The 17,951-nt window shown below is 35.8% G+C and overlaps 1 protein-coding gene across 1 annotated transcript in view; it reads right to left on the bottom strand.

The window, feature by feature from the left end:
* Positions 1-17,951, bottom strand: part of Flt1 (fms related receptor tyrosine kinase 1) — a 173,323-nt gene that overhangs the window by 56,527 nt on the left and 98,845 nt on the right. Inside the window, exon 14 of the mRNA XM_076872583.1 lies at positions 13,307-13,453. Within this exon, the coding sequence (XP_076728698.1) occupies positions 13,307-13,453 (147 nt within the window). The remainder of the gene's footprint in view (positions 1-13,306; positions 13,454-17,951) is intronic.

Below are 17,951 nucleotides of genomic sequence, written 5' to 3'. Positions count from 1 at the left end.
AGATATTACAACCCATGCACCCATCATTAAGACTACCAGATGTCAACATTTTCCATATTTTATTTAGACCCCTTACTTCCCTCACATAAAATAAAATTTATACTTTTTTTTTTTTTTTTTGTGGTGCTGGGGATTGAACCCAGGGCCCTGTACATGCTAGGCAAATACTCTACTAACTGAGCTATATCCCCAGCCCAAATTTATACTTTTATCTTTTCCTTTACCTTCTTCCCAGAAGGTATCATTGTATTGAAATTGGTACATATCATTCTCATGCATGTTTTTATACTTTTCATGAATAGTATTTATATACAATATATAATACTATTTTGTGTTTAAAAATTCTAAATGGATGCATACAGTTTGCATCCTTTTCAACTTGTGTTTTTTCTATTCATCAGTGTTTTAATTTTTATCCTTGTTGATACATGTAGATAGAGTTCATTTTTAAAAATTAATGTGTAATATTCCATTGTATAAAAAGGCCACAGGTTTTTAAAATCCACTCCTTTCCTGTGGGATAGTTGTAGATTGTATTTTATTTTTTTACAAAGAAGGCTGCAATGAACATCTCACACAGTATTGTGTACCTTGTGCTGGTTCATAGGGCATACCCATTTTCAATTATTACCAATTGTCTTTCAAAATGAATCAGTTTATATCTGAACCACCAATAAGCAAGAGCTTGCCATTCCCCGTATACTTATCAATACTTGGTATTATACTTTTTAAGTAATGGCAAAATGATGAGCGAGAAATGGTATGTTTCTGTGGTTTTAATGTACATTTCCTTGATTACTAGTTAGGTGGAACATTTTATTTTATTTTTTTAAAGAGAGAGAGAGAGAGAGGAGAGAGAGATAATTTTTTAATATTTATTTTTTAGTTTTCGGCGGACACAGCATCTTTGTATGTGGTGCCGAGGATTGAACCCAGGCCGCACGCATGCCAGGCGAGCGCTCTACCGCTTGAGCCACATCCCCAGCCCCTCTTCTTTTCCTATGGAGTTTTGGTACCAGCTTCATCAGATACCACATCTCCATATACTAATGGATTTGTTTCTAGGTTCTCTATTTGTTCAATGGCCTGTTTATCTATACCTGTACCACATAGTTTATGATTACTTGATAATACATATTGATATCTGGTATAGTCTGATGTAATTTTCAAAATGGGCTGATTTTTCTTGGCTCTTTATTTTTTTAATATTTCAGGTTTACCTTATCAAATTCTATAAAAAGCAGTGTTGGGATATTGTTTGAAAGTGTACTGAATTTATTAATAATTTGGGGAAAATCGTCACATTTACTTGTAGGTTGAAGCATGTGACATTGCCAGTATTTTGACCCCCCAAAATGGCAATATGGTTCCACCCAATAACAAATATTCTATCTAGGAATAGCAAGGATTTTGAGTTATTTAGGTCTTTTATGTCATTTAATAGTTTAATGATTTTTTAAGTTACATTTTTTTTTGAGATATGTTGTAAGTTTTGTTGTTATACAGAATGGTATTGGGTTCTTTGAGGGATTGCTCTGTCTGAATTTTCTTTTTTAGTTGGGTGTGAATCATTAGAAGTAACAGGTAGAACTCACTTATAAACATGATCTTTACTTTGTCTTGCTGAGGTGGTGAATTGTATGCCTGGCTGCTTCTAGAGAGTTTGCTTAAGTCATTTCCATGTGCTTGTTTATGTATTTCCATGGCTTCAGAGGGTGAATACAGATGTCTTCAACCGCTAAAATCATAATAATTCCTGTGCAAACTCAGTATTTATTTCTCTTTACTCTAAGAAGCTGTATCTGATTGGATCAGCAGGGCATAGAGCAAGACTTGCAAATGTAGATGCCTTCAGGAATCAACCATATAACATAAATGAGTTGGGAATGAAATCATGGGTCTGTGGGGATGGGAGGGGTTGCCTATGGAGCATAGAGGGCCTATCTTCCATCTGAAAGTGGAAACCTCATCTTAGCTCCTGCCAGATGGGAATTTGAGTCTAGGCATGTCTTCTGATTTTTAAAGAGAAGACAAAAATATGAATTTTTTTTATGTTAAAGCTCATGATTTTTAAATGAAATATTAAACAAATTCACTTATTTAAATTTACTGAGTCAATAAAATATTGATGCCAGATAGATTAGATACAACTTTGATTTAGAGAATGTACATAGGGACAAGCTTTTATATTTTTGTTAAGGACCTTCATCATCTGGCCTCTTTCTGTCTTCCAAGCCTCAGTGCCTGTTATCTCTCTAAATGGATCCTTGATATGACCATGCTGATCAATTTGCAGTTCATGATAAGCCTCAGTGACTTTATATCCGGTTAAGGGTCAAGTTACTTGTCCTTTAATAATCAAGGTTTAGCTACTTTGGAAAGCATCTTTTGGTTTTCTTGGACCCCTTCTCTGTTACTCTTATATTACTTTGTATATGCCCCTACTCTGGCACTTATCATTTTATAATCAAATTGCTGACTTTCTTATCTGCCTGCTCCACAGTGTACTCTTGGAGAAGCCTTTTTACATAATCTTCAGTGTCTAGCTAACCTTCATTAAGGAAACAACCAAATGAATCCAGACAGTAGAAAATCAAGTATAGGGGTTGGAGGATGAGAGTAAGTTTTGTGATCTTTGCTTAAAATTATGAAGCTATGCTAGGCATTGAGTCTTACGCCTTAAGTAGTAGTATTTACTGATGACTCGCAGTGTTTCTGTTTTCTCAGAATTTGTCAAATTGTATGTCAGTTAATTTTGACATCTTAAGGTTCAAAATGCCCCCAGTTCCTAGAGCTTAGAAATGCAACCTCTGGTGATTTCACAGGTTTCATTAGCCTCAAAGAGATAATACTTTACAGAGGGTTGTTTTTCTTGAATACCAATAAGGTATTCTGATGAGAAGACTCAGTGTAAGTACTTAACTGACATATTGTATTAGTTGCTAGTGGTATTGTGGATCAGTTTGTGAACACATTGGACTACACATTTATCCATGGGTTGTGGTCTAAATTTTTAATATGTCCAACTCTTTTAGTATTTTCAAGGGACTTTGTAAATAATTTATTTTTTCTTATTATACTTTAAGGTGAAAGTCATTGACTATAAAATCTTGACTATCAACCACAACTATCTATAACTTGTAAAACACACAGAGAGAGGTGTGTGTGCATATACTTCTGACTCAATAAATTCTTATGGTATGTTCAGATTTACCATACCATATCTATAAGGATGGATTTGTCTATATCACAAAATATAATCACTCACCTACAGTGGCTTTTTTGTGCATGATATTTAAAATTGTACTGACTTTATTAATAGTATTTTTAATGACCATTATAAGACAGAGAAATACTCTTGAGGTTAAAATCAAGAAAATATATTTTCTAAATAGCTAAGTAAATTTTAGGAATACATACCATTAAAACAATGTGTATTGATGTCAAAGGACTTCCAAGGTATATTTAATGATACAAGCAAGTCACATAGTATCCTCTTAAATTCAGATTTCATCTCAGAGATGCTGGCTTTCCCATAGAATGACACTGCCACTCAGTATAATTTATTATTTTATTTTAATCTTCATCCTAGTAATTATTGTATGATCGTATACTATATGCTTATAATTTTGTTTAAGTTTATTGCTTGTATTTTTATGAGAATGTAAATTCAAGGTTCCTGCATTGTTCCAGCACTTAGTTTATGCCTGTTATGTGATTTTGCTAAAAGATGGTGTGTATCTTAGATAGCATATGAATTTTCTTTCTTTAACCATGCAATCTTCAGTATAAGGTGGAATTTGTAGATTGGAGATTGAGCCCCCTTCTACTCTAAAAGCCCAGTCAGTGCTCTTAGTTTTGGGGTTAGTGTCTTTAGACAAGTTAGAAGTCCCTGGGATAACTCCTGAGAGAGTACACCTCCCCACCTTTAGATCCCTGTATCTCTTTATTTCTCTTCTCTATTTTCTTTGTCCCCCGTTTTTTCCCCTTTACTGTTGACCTCTCAAGCATTGACTGCTCTTCAGACCAGATGAGCTGCTGACCATGGCTGGGCTCAAAGTATGGTCCCACGTGTTCTAAGAGGTCATAGAAAGAATTGAAGGAAGAAGTAAATTCACTGTCAAAAAGAAGCAGCTTTGGGGGTTGAGGGTGTTGGTGATAGAGCACGGGCTTAGCATGTATAAGACCTTGAGTTCCAACCCTAGCACTGCAAAGAAAGGAGGGGAAAAAAAAGAGAGAGAATATAGGATTTCCATTTTGGGTTATGAAATAGTTCTGAAGCTACATTATATAGTAATAGTTGTCATCATTGTGAATGTACATAGTGTAATTGAATTGTACACTTTAAAATGGTAAAATTTATGTTATATGTATTTTGCCACAATTAGGAAGAAAAAAAAAGGAAAGTCTTTCTAAAATGATGACCATGCTGGGTGTGGTGGTGTACACCTGTAATCCTGGTGACTTCAGTGGCTGAGGAAGGAAGATTGCAAATTTGAGGTTAGCCTCAGCAACTTAGTGAGGACCTAAGCAACTTAGTGAGACCCTGTCTGAAAATTAAATTTTTAAAAAAGGTATGGAGATGCGCTCAGATGTGCTATTGGTAAAACACCCTGGGTTAAATCCCCAGTATCATATAAATAAATACTAAATAAAATAAAAATTAAAATAAAATGATGTCCACATTGGCAAAGTTCCTTCCTATTTCTTACATTCTGAATTTTCATTTGCAAATTGAAGAGAACTTAACACCTACCTCCAACCAAACTAAAACAGCTAGCTCATATGCATTTGTTTGTGTTTTCCAAAATGTGATCCCTCAGGTTGTACTTACTGTGGCCAGCAGCTTTCAGAAGGCTTTTATGGGCTGAATAGGAATGAGGATGTTATGCTGTGAAATGCAGCCAGGAAATTTACTTTGGATAAAGCATTAGGGTATGGTTTGATATATGATGCTGCGTATGTATGTACATCTATATGTGTGAGACCTGTATAAGCTGAAACTTGTCAACAAAAAATGTATTTGGGAGCCAAGATTGATTCTATATAAATAGCTTCTACTGATTTCCAATTCAAAATGGGACTTTACTTATAGGTTACTTTACTTTTCTAGATGTAAACTATTGAACTCTACAGCTGTACTTTTCAGTTTCATTGAACTAGCCAAATATTAAGATGTAATTGCAGAATTGTGGGAATTATATAAAGTAACATTTTTGTCTTTTTGTCATGTTGTGACTGGTTAAAGTCAGGGTTCCTCTTTTGACTGAGGTCAGGGTTGTAGCTCTGAACTTGTAGCAATGCCAACAGATTTTATTTTCTGTGCAGTTACCCAGCTCCACTCTTTTATTGCCACTCCTTTCTCTTCACCTTCTAAAAGGAAGTTTATTCTTGGAAAAGAACAAGCCTTGATTCTGCATTGGTTCAGAGTGTTCTTCATATTTTATTGTTGTCAGAAGTACAAATAAAATTTAAGAATGTGTTTTGAGGTCTCAGCCTAAGAAAAGAGCTGTTTCACTATTCACTATTGAAACTTGGGCTGCTTCTTGGTCTGGATAGAGATCCCTCTGACTTTGATGTCACGTATTGAAGAGAAAGGACTAGTGAGAATAGCAGCTTAGCCAGTCCCACCAGCCTTAGTGGAGATGGTAAGAGCCACAGGCCACCTTCACATGCATTGCCCTATGCATACCTGGGAATCCTGAACATCCTTCTTTTCTGCTATAATAGTTCTTCATTTATTGTGCATCATAGAGTAGATTGCGTGAGAAAAAAAAGGTGCTTACTACTCAAGTTTTACAAATGATAATTGAACTTTCTAAATTGCATTATTACTATGAAATCAAGCAAAACTGTCAATTCTTAATAGCCGGGAGATGAAGATGGTCAGTTTTATCATCCCTGGGCATTATTAACATTCTCATTAGTATCCTCATCTCTCTCTCCTTTCCTTAAGATATCTTATTTCCTAGATCTGTTCAAATCACTTTACCACCCAGAGATGATTCTGTCCTCTCTTTATGTGTGATAATGAGTATGGTGCTTACAAATACAGATAAATGGTGTCAGGGATAGGTTGGTGACAGGAAAAATGTCCCTTTCAGGTCAGTAGATAAATACTTAGTCCTGGTAACCAGGAAAAATTCCATTTAAGGTATATTAATCACTGGGTTAGAGTGGTCCTCTCCTGCTCCAGCCTCAGTCTATTGAAGACACAGTTTATTCTTTCTCAATTCTGTTCCAATACTAGTGCTTTTACCTTCAAAGTCTAAAAATGTTTCACTCTTATAGAAATTTAAATAAGAGTTCGATGACAATTTTTGGTACAGGCAGGCTTTACCATAAAGATCTCAGGTCTGGGGCTGGGGATGTGGCTCAAGTGGTAGCACGCTCGCCTGGCATGAGTGCGGCCCAGGTTCGATCCTCAGCACCACGTACAGACAAAGATGTTGTGTCCGCCGAAAACTAACTAACTAAATAAATAAATATTAAAAAATTCTCTCTCTCTGTTCTTTCACTCTCACACTCTCTCTAAAAAAAAAAAGGATCTCAGGTCAGTATTTCCTTATATTATCTTATCTTATGTATTTTTGAAAGAGGGAGAGTTTGTTACTTCAGCATTTTAATGAATTTCAGAAACTCCATTTTCTCTGCACAATCATATGTGAGATCATTTGTACTTGTATCAGTGTAAACCTACATAGGACTGCTGCGTTTTGTCAGCTTTGCAAGCATATCCTTATCCTTATTCCTTAAAGTGCCACTACAAAGTAGGTTGCCACCAGCCCCTCTCTTGGGGCACGCACTCAGCCATGTCACTTGTTAGGACCTCAGTGAAAAAATCTGTGAAGGGTATGAGGTAGAAAGATGACTTTTGATTATTTTAAAGGAGCTGCCAGTCCCTCAAGCAGGTGACTGGAGAGATAGTAAAGAGACTCAGGATCTCAGTTTCTTTAAGGTGACTTCATATCATTGTCCCAAGTCTGAGTGCAAACCTTAACCATTTCTAGCCCAATAGAAATTTTTTTTTTCATTTTCTTTTTTTAAGAGTAGGGTGTATTTATTTATTTGCTGGTGCTGGAGATGGAACTCAGGGCCTTGTGCATGCTACGCAAGTGCTGTACTACTGAGCTTCATTCCCAGCAGAAATGAATGCTTCCTAAAGGAGCTCTGGGGTGTGGTAATCCTTGGGAACCAAACCAAACTCAGACCTGTCAGATAGAATTGATCTCCAAGGTGGGACCTGTGTGGTTCTTTCTGGATATTGGTTCCTTTATACTGCTGCATTGGGGCTGGGGATGTGGCTCAAGCGGTAGCGCGCTCGCCTAGCATGCGTGCGACCCGGGTTCGATCCTCAGCACCACATACAAACAATGATGTTGTGTCCGCCGAAAACTAAAAATAAATAAATAAATAAATATACTGCTGCATTTTCTCTCTGATTGCTGCCTTGTATTACACTCACACTAGCTTTTATTTCCTCCTGTCAAGGTAAATATGTCTCCCATCACCTTCATCTGTCAACATTTTTGTACCCTATTAGTCCCTCCTAATGGTTCCTAGTAGCTTCTTTACCCAGTTCTAGTTTGGAGACTCTTGCTTTTATTACCTGTCCCAAATTCTCTTTTATTTCTTATCTTTCCTCTATTCTATATATTTAACTAAGAATTAGTAAGAACCTATTGTATGCTCAGTATTAAAGTAGCAAAATTAAAATACAAAGGTGTTTTCTTTTTGATTATCTAATGTAGTAAAGATTTTTAAAATTAAATTTATTTTAAAATTGATACATAGAAAATTGTACATATTGAAAATTACACATTTTCCATGTGGCATTTTGATACATGTATACATTGTGTAATGTTTAAATAAAGTTAAACAAATCTGTCTCCTCAAACATCATTTCTTGAATGAATTTTTTTTTTTTTTTTTTTTTGGTTGTGGAGATTGAGCCCCAGAACTTTGTTCGTGCTAGGCAAATACTTTACCATGGAGCTACATTCCCACCCTCCAAACATTTATCATTTCTTCACGATGAAAACTTTCTATATATTTTCTTCTAGCTTTTTGAAGTGTGGTTCCATGATTGTTTTCTGTAGTTAATCTATTGTGCAGCAAGCACACCAGAATTTTTTTGCTACTAACTGTAATTTAGTACCTGTTGATCAACCTGTCCTCATCTCTCATATTAAAGATATTTTAATCCTGTGATTAAGTCATAGTACTTGTCCCCTTTATTCATCTTACTCCATTTTTTTAAAAAAACTATTTGACATGATGATAATAAATAAGTCAGGACACACATGGTTGTTGCTTGAAGAAGCTGTATTTCATTGAAATGTATACGTAAGTTAATTGTTTTGGATGTTTTTGTTACCCAAGTTTTTCACTGCTATATTTCTAGAGCCTAGCATGTGCCAGACATGAAGAAGCATCTTATAAATATTTATTGAATCAGTAAATAGATGAGTGTTGGGCTGATATGAAATGAATTCTAGACTTTTTAAAACTTAAAAGTAACATTTGGCTTCAAAATTGTTAACTCTGTACATGTGATGTCTGTTTTTAAAAATACTTTATTGTTTTAAATATGCTCTAGGGTGTTTAAAATATTCTTTAAATAAACTACTGTCTTCCAGAGAATTCCATGTTTATGAGTGAGTAATGAGGAGATATTCATTGTTTTTAGGTCCTTTAAAACTAGTCCTCTTGTGATTAGTGTGAACTAATGCTTAGTTCCACATGCTCAGTGTTCAGAGTGAAACTCTTGACTTCAGAGTCAAACTCTCTGGGTTGAATGTGGTGCCTTGCCCATTAATCCTGTCCTGAGCTAGTATTTCTCTCTTTAAGTTTTCTCAACCTTGAGTCTACAAAACAGGTGTAATCGTTCAGCACTTCTTATTAAAATAATATCAGTAAAATACTTAGAGCAGTGCTGGCAACTTAATTGGTGCTTGGTAAGAAAATTCATCTGTGCAATGCATTTAACAACAATACCTACCTCATGGGATAGTTATGAAAAATAGTTTCATTATTTTTTTGATACTGGGGATTGAAGCCAGGGGTACTTTAACACTGAAGTATATCCCCAACTCGTTAACTTTTTTTTTTCTTGCTAAGTTTCTGAGGCTTGCCTCAAACTTGTGATTCTCCTGCCTTAACCTTCTGAGTTGCTGGGATTACAGGTGTGTGTCCTCATTCCTGGCATAATTGTGAAAATTAAATGAGAGATTTCTAGCACACATACATAGTGCCTTGATGCCTAGTGAATGCTTCATAAATTTTTATGATTATTCTTAGATATATCTTAATATGTCTTCTTTACTATTTGTAATTTTTTTTTAAAAAAATAAGCACACATAAAACCAGAGACCAACCAAGTGATACACTGAATGGCATAAATCAGAAGAGACTTGGACATTGGAAGAAAGGAAGAATCCCTGTCCTGGAATGTGAGAGAAGAATCCCTGGTGACAAGAATTAGAGCGGGGCAAGAAGAACTTAGAGGAAGGAGAGTTTTTCAAGCAGGAATCAAAATAGTCTGCAGTCCAGAGGGCTGAGGGAAACAGAGGAGAAAGGCCTAGTAAGGATAAATGAGTGGCAGCCGGTGGTGGGCAGTCAGTGGTAAAATGAGGCTGGGGAGAGCCTGCTATTGCCTCAGTTGGGCAGTAGCCAGCAGGGTGTCCAGGGCTGCTTTTCTTCTCATTTGGATCTCCCTGGCAGAGGTGGCCTCTCCCAGCCCTGTCTACATGCCTTCCTTTGCCCATACACTTTTGTTCCTGCATCCTTTTTGTTCTTGCTTGATGCCCTTTGGCCCAAGAATTTACTACTCAGCTTTCGTAACACTTTCTTGGGATTGCATTTCTTCTGGAGAATGGCTGTGTCCCACTGAAAGCTTTTTCCTGAAAGGAAATGAGCAGGGAGGAAAAAGCTCTGACTACCCTGAGGTCTTTCAGCAGGCCATTAGAGCATGAGCTCTCGTGTGTGCCCTGCTTCCTCTTGCATATTTTCTTTGGAATGGGGACGAGTCATCATTTAACAAATAACTATGATAGTGGACCGGATCCTATCATGGATCCAAGGTCCCTAAGATTCTTTTGGTATAAAGATCCCTTTTGAGCTGCCAGGCTTCCTATAAAAGATGTATCCCAGGTTTCTACAGGATACACACCTTATTCTCTTTTTTGTTTGTTTAACTCACTCTGGCCTCAATGGCTGAGTGTATAATGAACTAGTTTTCAGGCTTTTTAGGCTCTGGGCTCAATGTTCTTTCCTTTTAGCTTTGGAACACTGATTAAGGATGATCACCTTGGTTACCTATAATTTGTTACCCATGGGTTTGTAAAAAGAAATAACCACAGTTGGCGTCTTTGAAGATAATTATGTATATGGACATGGGGGTCGTAGACATGGAGCATATTATGTTGGCTACTGCATTTGCTGACTCAAATGGCAATATTGTGTATGAAACTTTATAGGACCTATATACATGTAAAAGATTGTCTCCAAGAAATTAAGAAATTCATTTCCAAAAGGATATAGTAGTTTTAAAGAGTAAATAAAGAGAAAAGAGATATAAAGCATAGTTGAATTTAATAAATGCTAAAAGCATATTAGAGTGATATTTATAAATATTTTACACAAGAATTTATAAGAGATCTGTTGCAGATATTCTTCAGGGGTAGATATCTTTCTTATATTTAGAGTTGTTTGATATTTGAGATAGATAACTTATTAACTCTTGATACCTTCCATGAATTCTGACAACTTGTGAGCCAATTTCTGTGTAAATGAGGTGGGTCTGAAGGTAGCATTTACTAAGCTATGACCATGGGCCAGGTTAGTTATGTTCACTCACTTAAACCTCACCACATCCCTGTGCAGTCAACATTATTCTGATTTTATAAACAAGTATATAGAAGCTCAGAGAGTAGGACAAGTGAGTTGTTCAAATTCTTACATGACTCATGAATGCTGGGCCTAAAACTCTGATCTCCCTAGTACATCATAATCCTTTTCTTTTTGTGTGACTGCCTGGACACATTCTCTTGCTAAATCTTTCCTCCATGCCCATTATGGTCCTGAGCTTTCAAATTTGATTTAAATCATATCCAAAGTATTAAACTGAACTTAGGTCAGTTTACTTTTTCAAAGATACACTTATCATCATGCATTAATATTATATAAAATGTATTTTGTGATCAAGCAAATTTTGGGAATACAGAATTAAAACCAATTTACCATGTTTCTTTACTGCAAGACTTCTTTGGGTTTTATATGTACTAAATGGACTCTGAATCTCTAAAGAAGAATATTACACACATCCTTTTACAAGCTATTTATTGTTGATGTATTCACTCATCCTTTTATTGTAGTAGAAATCCTCAATGGGTTCTTTTCCATGGAACTACCTATCTTGGTAGTGTATCATTTTGGGTAAACCATTTTACCTCTTTAGCCAATTTTCGATTTGCCATATTGGACTAAAGGTCTCTTTGGCTTAAAAGATACTCTAAAGGTCTCTTTGGCTTAAAAAATTCTATGGTAGAGGCTCTATCCCAAATCCAGGCATTTGTCCAGACAAATAAACTTGCTAAGTATAGAATATGATTTTCTGAAAACCACTCATTAATTATTTGCCAAATACTATGCTAGATTCTGAAGATATAAAGATAAAAATAGGATAAATAAGATAGACTATTTCTCAGGAGGGGGAATACATATCAAAAGATGATTTAAAAATTAAGAGAGCAGAAGAAACAGATAATATAGACACATATGAAGTGATGATTATATATATATTTTCAAAATCTCAAGAAAGAAGTTGAAGCATTCACAAGTAATAAAGACTTATGGAGGAGTTGCCGTCTCCTTGTGGAGTTGTGCAAGGCCTGGTAGAGGGAGAACAGCAAATCTGAGTCTTGGGACAGGTAGGCATCATACAAAGGGAAAGTATTCCAGGCAGAAGGGGCATAAGAACAAAAAAAAAAGCACAGAGGGTTGAAGCAGCATAATGTGGGCAGTGATCTATAAAAAGCAGGAGAGGCTGAGCATGGACTTGCAGTAGGCAGAGCTATTTGTTGAGGGCTTTCTGTGTCAGATGCTTGAACTTTATCAGATGATGTGGTGGGGAGTGAGCAGGAGACCTAAGCAGAGAAGTGACATGGTCACAGATGCATTTTATAGAGCTGTGTCGAAAATAGAAAAGAGAGGGAGGGAGACAAGTTCAAGATGACTGCAGATGTTGAGGCCAGCTAATGAGCACCTGAACCAGTAGAATAATTGGACAGCAGAGGAAGGGATGTATTTGAGAAACATTTAATATTTAGTAGGTACAAGCTGCTCAGTCTGGTGATAGATTAGATGAGGAGGGCAAAGGTAAGGTAATCACCTTCTAGTTTGGATGAATAAGTGTATAATGTCAGCATTATAGGTGCTACCTTGTGGAGAAAAATTATGTGATGTGATTGGTTTGGGACCTGTGCAGTATAAGGCCCTTCTAAGACATTAGTCACTATCTAAAAATTTGGAGTTGTTATACAAACTTATCCTGTGCAAATGGAGGTTTCAGTTGGAGTAGAAGACTCACACGTAAGGACCATTTAATGTTGCCACTTACTTGATTTAGGTTGTTGGAATATTACAACTAAATGGCAGTGTTATTTTATTTTTTGTTATTGTATTTTGTGGTGCTGGGATCAAACCCAGGACCTTGCTGGTGCCAGGCAAGTGGCAACTTTAGTTTTAATATAAATGTAATTATTAATAAAAAATATAAATAAGGTCAGATAATCTTAACCATAGCATCATGAGGTTTGCAATAGATGGTGTTTGTACTTACTTACTGGTTAAGCTCTAGTGGTTTTAAGAATATTTATTGTTGGAAAAAAAAGTCTATAACAACTAATTTAGAAATTTTTTACCAGTATGAAAATAGCGTTCTTTTCTCAATCATTAAAATTGGTGTTGATGAATTTGAAAGATTATAAATCTCCTCTCTGAATTAGATGTTCAAAGCTGTGTAATACTTCACGCCAAGAAATTAATTCCTCACTTTCCTAGGTGAGGAGTTCAATGCACTATAAAGCATTACAATTGATAGGATTTTTTTATAGAGTTAGGAATATGGGCCCCATAAGAACAGGTCTAACTATTCCTCACCGGAAGTTGACACAAGTATGAGCCTAGTTTTTGCAGCTCTTTTAGTAAAGTAGTCCTAGATGTAGGAGAAGCAGATGATAGGAAAGTGGGAGAAGAGTTGTGAGGAAGGACGAGAAATAAATGCAAGGAAAAACAAATCTCTTACCGGGTTCTTGTTGTATTTTGTGGTTGTTTTTAAACCAAGTGATCTGAGGCTCTGGGACACCATGAGCTTGACAGTCTAAAGTGGTAGAGCTGCTGATGGCTACCGTGTGATCACTGAGGTTTCGCAGAAGGTGTGGCGCTTCCTGATCTATTGAGGGAAGAAAGGGAGTTGTGATTACTTGTCAGTTTTACTTTTATCTTATATGCATATCAACATTTTAAATATACATAGAAATAGCAAAACTCAAGGTTTCATTTACATTTGGTCCCTTTTCTCTTCAGTAGTTAATCTACTGCTTTCTCTTTAGTAATAAATTGAATAAATTTAATAAATTGAAATGTGTAGAACACAATAAAATCAAGAACTAGATTCTGTATTTTTAAATTTTAATAGAAAAGTTTTTGCCTGGCCAACTGGTTGCCTTCTCTCCTCCCTGTTCCCTTCATCCTGCAGAGAAGAGTTTTTCTAAAATGCAAGGATCTTGTGTAGTTTTAGGAATATAGAAAAATGTGATTTTGCATATAGGCTTACAATAAATGTTCATATTAATGTATTGTGTTGGTAGATAAGCTAATATAATTTCATAGTCCTTTTCCACTTTTTTTTTTTCCGCATGTTAGGCATGCACTCCACCACTGAGCCATACTCCCAGCCTTATGTATTTTTGTTGATGTTTGTGAGGGTATGTTTGTGTTACTCTGTAACCTCAATTTTAAGGCAGTAGACCAAACAGAATTCTTGAATTTTGAAAGCTTTATTGGTTGTTCCCTTCCTCCATTTCCTTCCCCAGTGCAAGCAACCAAAAGATTAATTCAAGAGGCAGAGGCACAGATTTGTAGGTTTTGCACTATATAATAGTACAAATATTGTATTTTATATTATTTTCTCTTAAAACATACAAATATGATACAATACAATTTATTTTAATAAAATGCCAACCAATATAGTACAACAAAATGAATTTAATACATTAAGATGCAATACATTACAATATTAAAATCCCACATAGGAACAGCAGTACCCCTAAGGCCCCCAATGAGTACAGTGTCTCTAATGAAGTAGTCAGTCCTGCTGATGTGTATACATTCTAGTTAGGTGGGTACTAGAGTGGTAGCTTAAGATTCCAAGGAAAAAGAACAAAAACAATCCTAATGTCTCTCCCACCCTCCCAAATAATCCCTTTCCACTCGTTGCAAATCCTGGAACAGAAATCAAAAGAGTTTTGGCATAACTTACACATTCTGCGTCACTGGTTTCAGTTATACAGTATGAACTTTCTCTGACCATTTTTGATTTCCTCATCTTAGTGTACTAACACTGTGAAAGCAGCTTAGGAGTAATTACAATGCTACAAAAGATGATACAGTGCAGTGGCTTTGATTCCAAGTCCCTGTAGGATTCTGCCGACTCCCAAAACCTTTCTCTTTTTATTCCTGCAGGAAAACTCTCAGGATTAGCATTCGTTAAAGCCATTTAGAAATCCCAGGTTAAAAGTATATTATCATATGACTTTTATAGCATGTTGAAATAGTATAACATGGCAGGGTTACTATCAGCTAAGAGAAACAGATTTCTCAATAAATTTTGATTTCCATAGCTTATCATTAGTCACTTTATATAAAATGAAATCTGAAGGCAAAAAAACAAAAAACAAAACAGTGTTGAAGGATGTGCTCTGATTTATAAAACCTTCTCAGACATAGTGTAGATTGAATGATAGCAATGGTCCTTTTTCCTCTTTTAGCATGTCTTTCCTATTCTTTTCCTAAATGTTGCAGAACCGTTGCAACATTTCTGTGTTTGCATTCTGGGCAGTCTGTCAGACAGCTTTACTTAACTGAAAATGCAGCTTTGTATAAGGCCTTCAATTTATGATCCCTGCTTGCTCTTTACAAATTTGACATTTTTATGCAGCAAAGACCCCAAACATATCAATGAAACATGACAAGATAGTAAAGAATTGTATCATATTATTATTTAGTATCTTCTTTAGTGGCAAGACAACTTTGACATCTCATTTAAAATAACTCAGACCCAGTTCACTGAGTTATATATTCTTTAGAGCTTCCTCCTGCACATTTTCCAGTGTGTTAAAATATGCTAAAACAATCTGTCGTTGCTCATAGGCCTTCTAAAAGGAAATGCAAATGCAAGGCTCACAACACCTAAATTATTTTCATAGATGTAATCATCAACACAGACATATTTGGACTTCCCTGACAGATGTATTTGAAAACAATTCTTATATAGAAGAGAACATTTTATTTCAACATACATGTCTTAAAGAACCCCCAAAGGCCCTATTTATGACACAAACATAAGACAATAAAAGCAGCCAAAAAGCTGCAGAATTAACATGGAAATCTCAATTAAATACAAGGTTCATATAAACATTCTGAAACATACAGTGTTAGGATTTATTTCTGGAAAAAATGTTGCCCTGTGTTAAATGTCTCATTTTTTGGCTAGTTTCCAAATGACGACCCAATCCAGGAGTCATATTTTGTTAATTTCCTACTTTATATACTGTAATAATCTGATTTGACATTTTAAGAAAAGTACATTGAACCCATGTGTACTCGATGGAAATAGATACCTTCTTTCCAGAATTTAACAAAGTACAACTGGTCCTGTTAAACTGAGAAAATTGGAATTAACAGAATATTTCTGCTGGTTATCAGTAGCCAAAGATAGCTGCCTACCAGGTGGTGGTTCTTCTTTTCAGTGTTATGGTCCCAGAGATTTCTCAGTCCTATAAATATATAATTTCTTTTCTCCATTTGGAATGGGGTCTAAGGAACCAGCCTCACACCCCTATTCCACCAATTTTCTTTCTTTCTCTTTTTCCCCTCTATTATCCTCACCTCATTTCATACCCTTAGGTGTAACAAAAAGCAAAATTCACTCAGTTAGTTTCTTTTCTAAAAAACAGCTGTCTGGAAGATTAATTACATAGTGAACAATTAATTAGTCTATGAAATTCTTTTTTTTCTCTCTTTCTTTTTTTGGAAAATTTAAAATCATCTCTTGGAATACTAACATCTTCCCCTCCCAAAAAACTGGAGTAAGGGGAAGGAAATGGTTGGCTTTGCATGTCCAATATATCATTTTTCATAAGTAATTCCTAAATTATTTCATTTGCTTTTTTAGCTTTCATAAAAACCAAGGCCCCCAAGTTCTGTTTGGCATTGTTTCCTGAAGGAACACACAGACTTATAATGAACAAAGAGACCAGGCCAAAGAGCCATAGGTAAAATTTCAAGATACAATTGATTATTCTTTCCTTTGGGCTGACAACTTCCAGGTTACTAATTGTTTTCAGAGCATTTGGGGCTCCATAAAACTGGCATTCTGGGGAAATGCTATTGTTTACTCTTTCACACTTGACAAAAGCAATTCCCACGTGAAAGACAAGTTTAGCCGTGGGACAGAGTCTGCTACCTAAAGGAGGAAACAGGCTGGTGAGTTCCCAAGCTTGAAAAGTTGTCATATTGTCACCTCCTATTGAACTGCCCAGCCACGGCTATTTTGGTCATTATAGTTTTATTTTTTTTCCCTTGTAGTTCATGCAAGTCACATATAATAATTAATCATAAATGAAAACAACAGAACAATGTATATTAAATTAATGAAAAATTCACTTTCCCCTAAAATGCAAGCTTAAAACAAGAGATAATAATCTGTCTTGATTTAAAAAAGAAATGGCTTGTATTTTTAAATGACTGATTCTGCTTCTGTGGTTTTGCCATTTCTTAATCCTCATAAAAATCCAATTAACATTTTGCATATGGGGAAAATGGGCTTTTTTAATGGATAGATTTTCAATTGACATTTAGAATAATGCATTAAACCTCTGGTTACAGTAGCTTTTATTTCTTTAAATAAATATAAATTGATTGTGGACCACCTTTGAATGCCATCACCTCAACATGATAGAGTTCTTTAAGAGAATAAGAGGGAGACACAGATATTTAAAACGAAGGCTTGGTGCATTTTCAAGTTCTGCTAGTGGCTGTTTAGTCCAGTCTGGGGAAGTGACTAGTTGTTGGACTTGTTCCTGCAACTAACAGCATAATGAATATGACCTGGAAGTATGTGAGAGAGTGGGGGTGGTTGATTTAAGTGGACATTCATAATAAACACTGTGCCAAGCTTTACTTTCTTTGAATTATACCAACATCTTGCATCCCCAGGGCCCATTTTAGAAACTCCAGTTTCTAAAGATCAACGTGCTTAATGAAAGAAAAAAAAAAGCATTTTCAAATAAATACGCATTACACCTTGCTTTCCAGGTGCTATTTACAAATCAAGAGCAGATGAAATAGTATAAAATAAAACCAGGCAGAAGTCCAACAGAGTCTCAAATTCAATGGTACTCATTTCTGAACTGGAAAATTAACTTATTCATGTCCATCTTTGGCAGAAACCAGCATTTGTTTAAGTTATTCAGTTTATGCAGCTTCACAACTTAAAAATAAAAAGAGGTTGGCATCAAAGTGGAAGGAAAGGATCAGTCCCAAGTTGTTGTTTATCAGGCAGGAGAAGACAGCAAGAGCGAAAAACAGAGATTGCAGTGCAGGGATCCTCCAAATCCAAACGTGCACCAGGTCGGCCCCAGAGGGCAAAGCCCTCAGCCTGAACGGGG

Source organism: Callospermophilus lateralis, chromosome 12 (assembly GCF_048772815.1).
Source record: "Callospermophilus lateralis isolate mCalLat2 chromosome 12, mCalLat2.hap1, whole genome shotgun sequence".
NCBI lineage: Eukaryota > Metazoa > Chordata > Mammalia > Rodentia > Sciuridae > Callospermophilus > Callospermophilus lateralis.
This window is presented reverse-complemented; position numbering and strand designations above follow the sequence as displayed.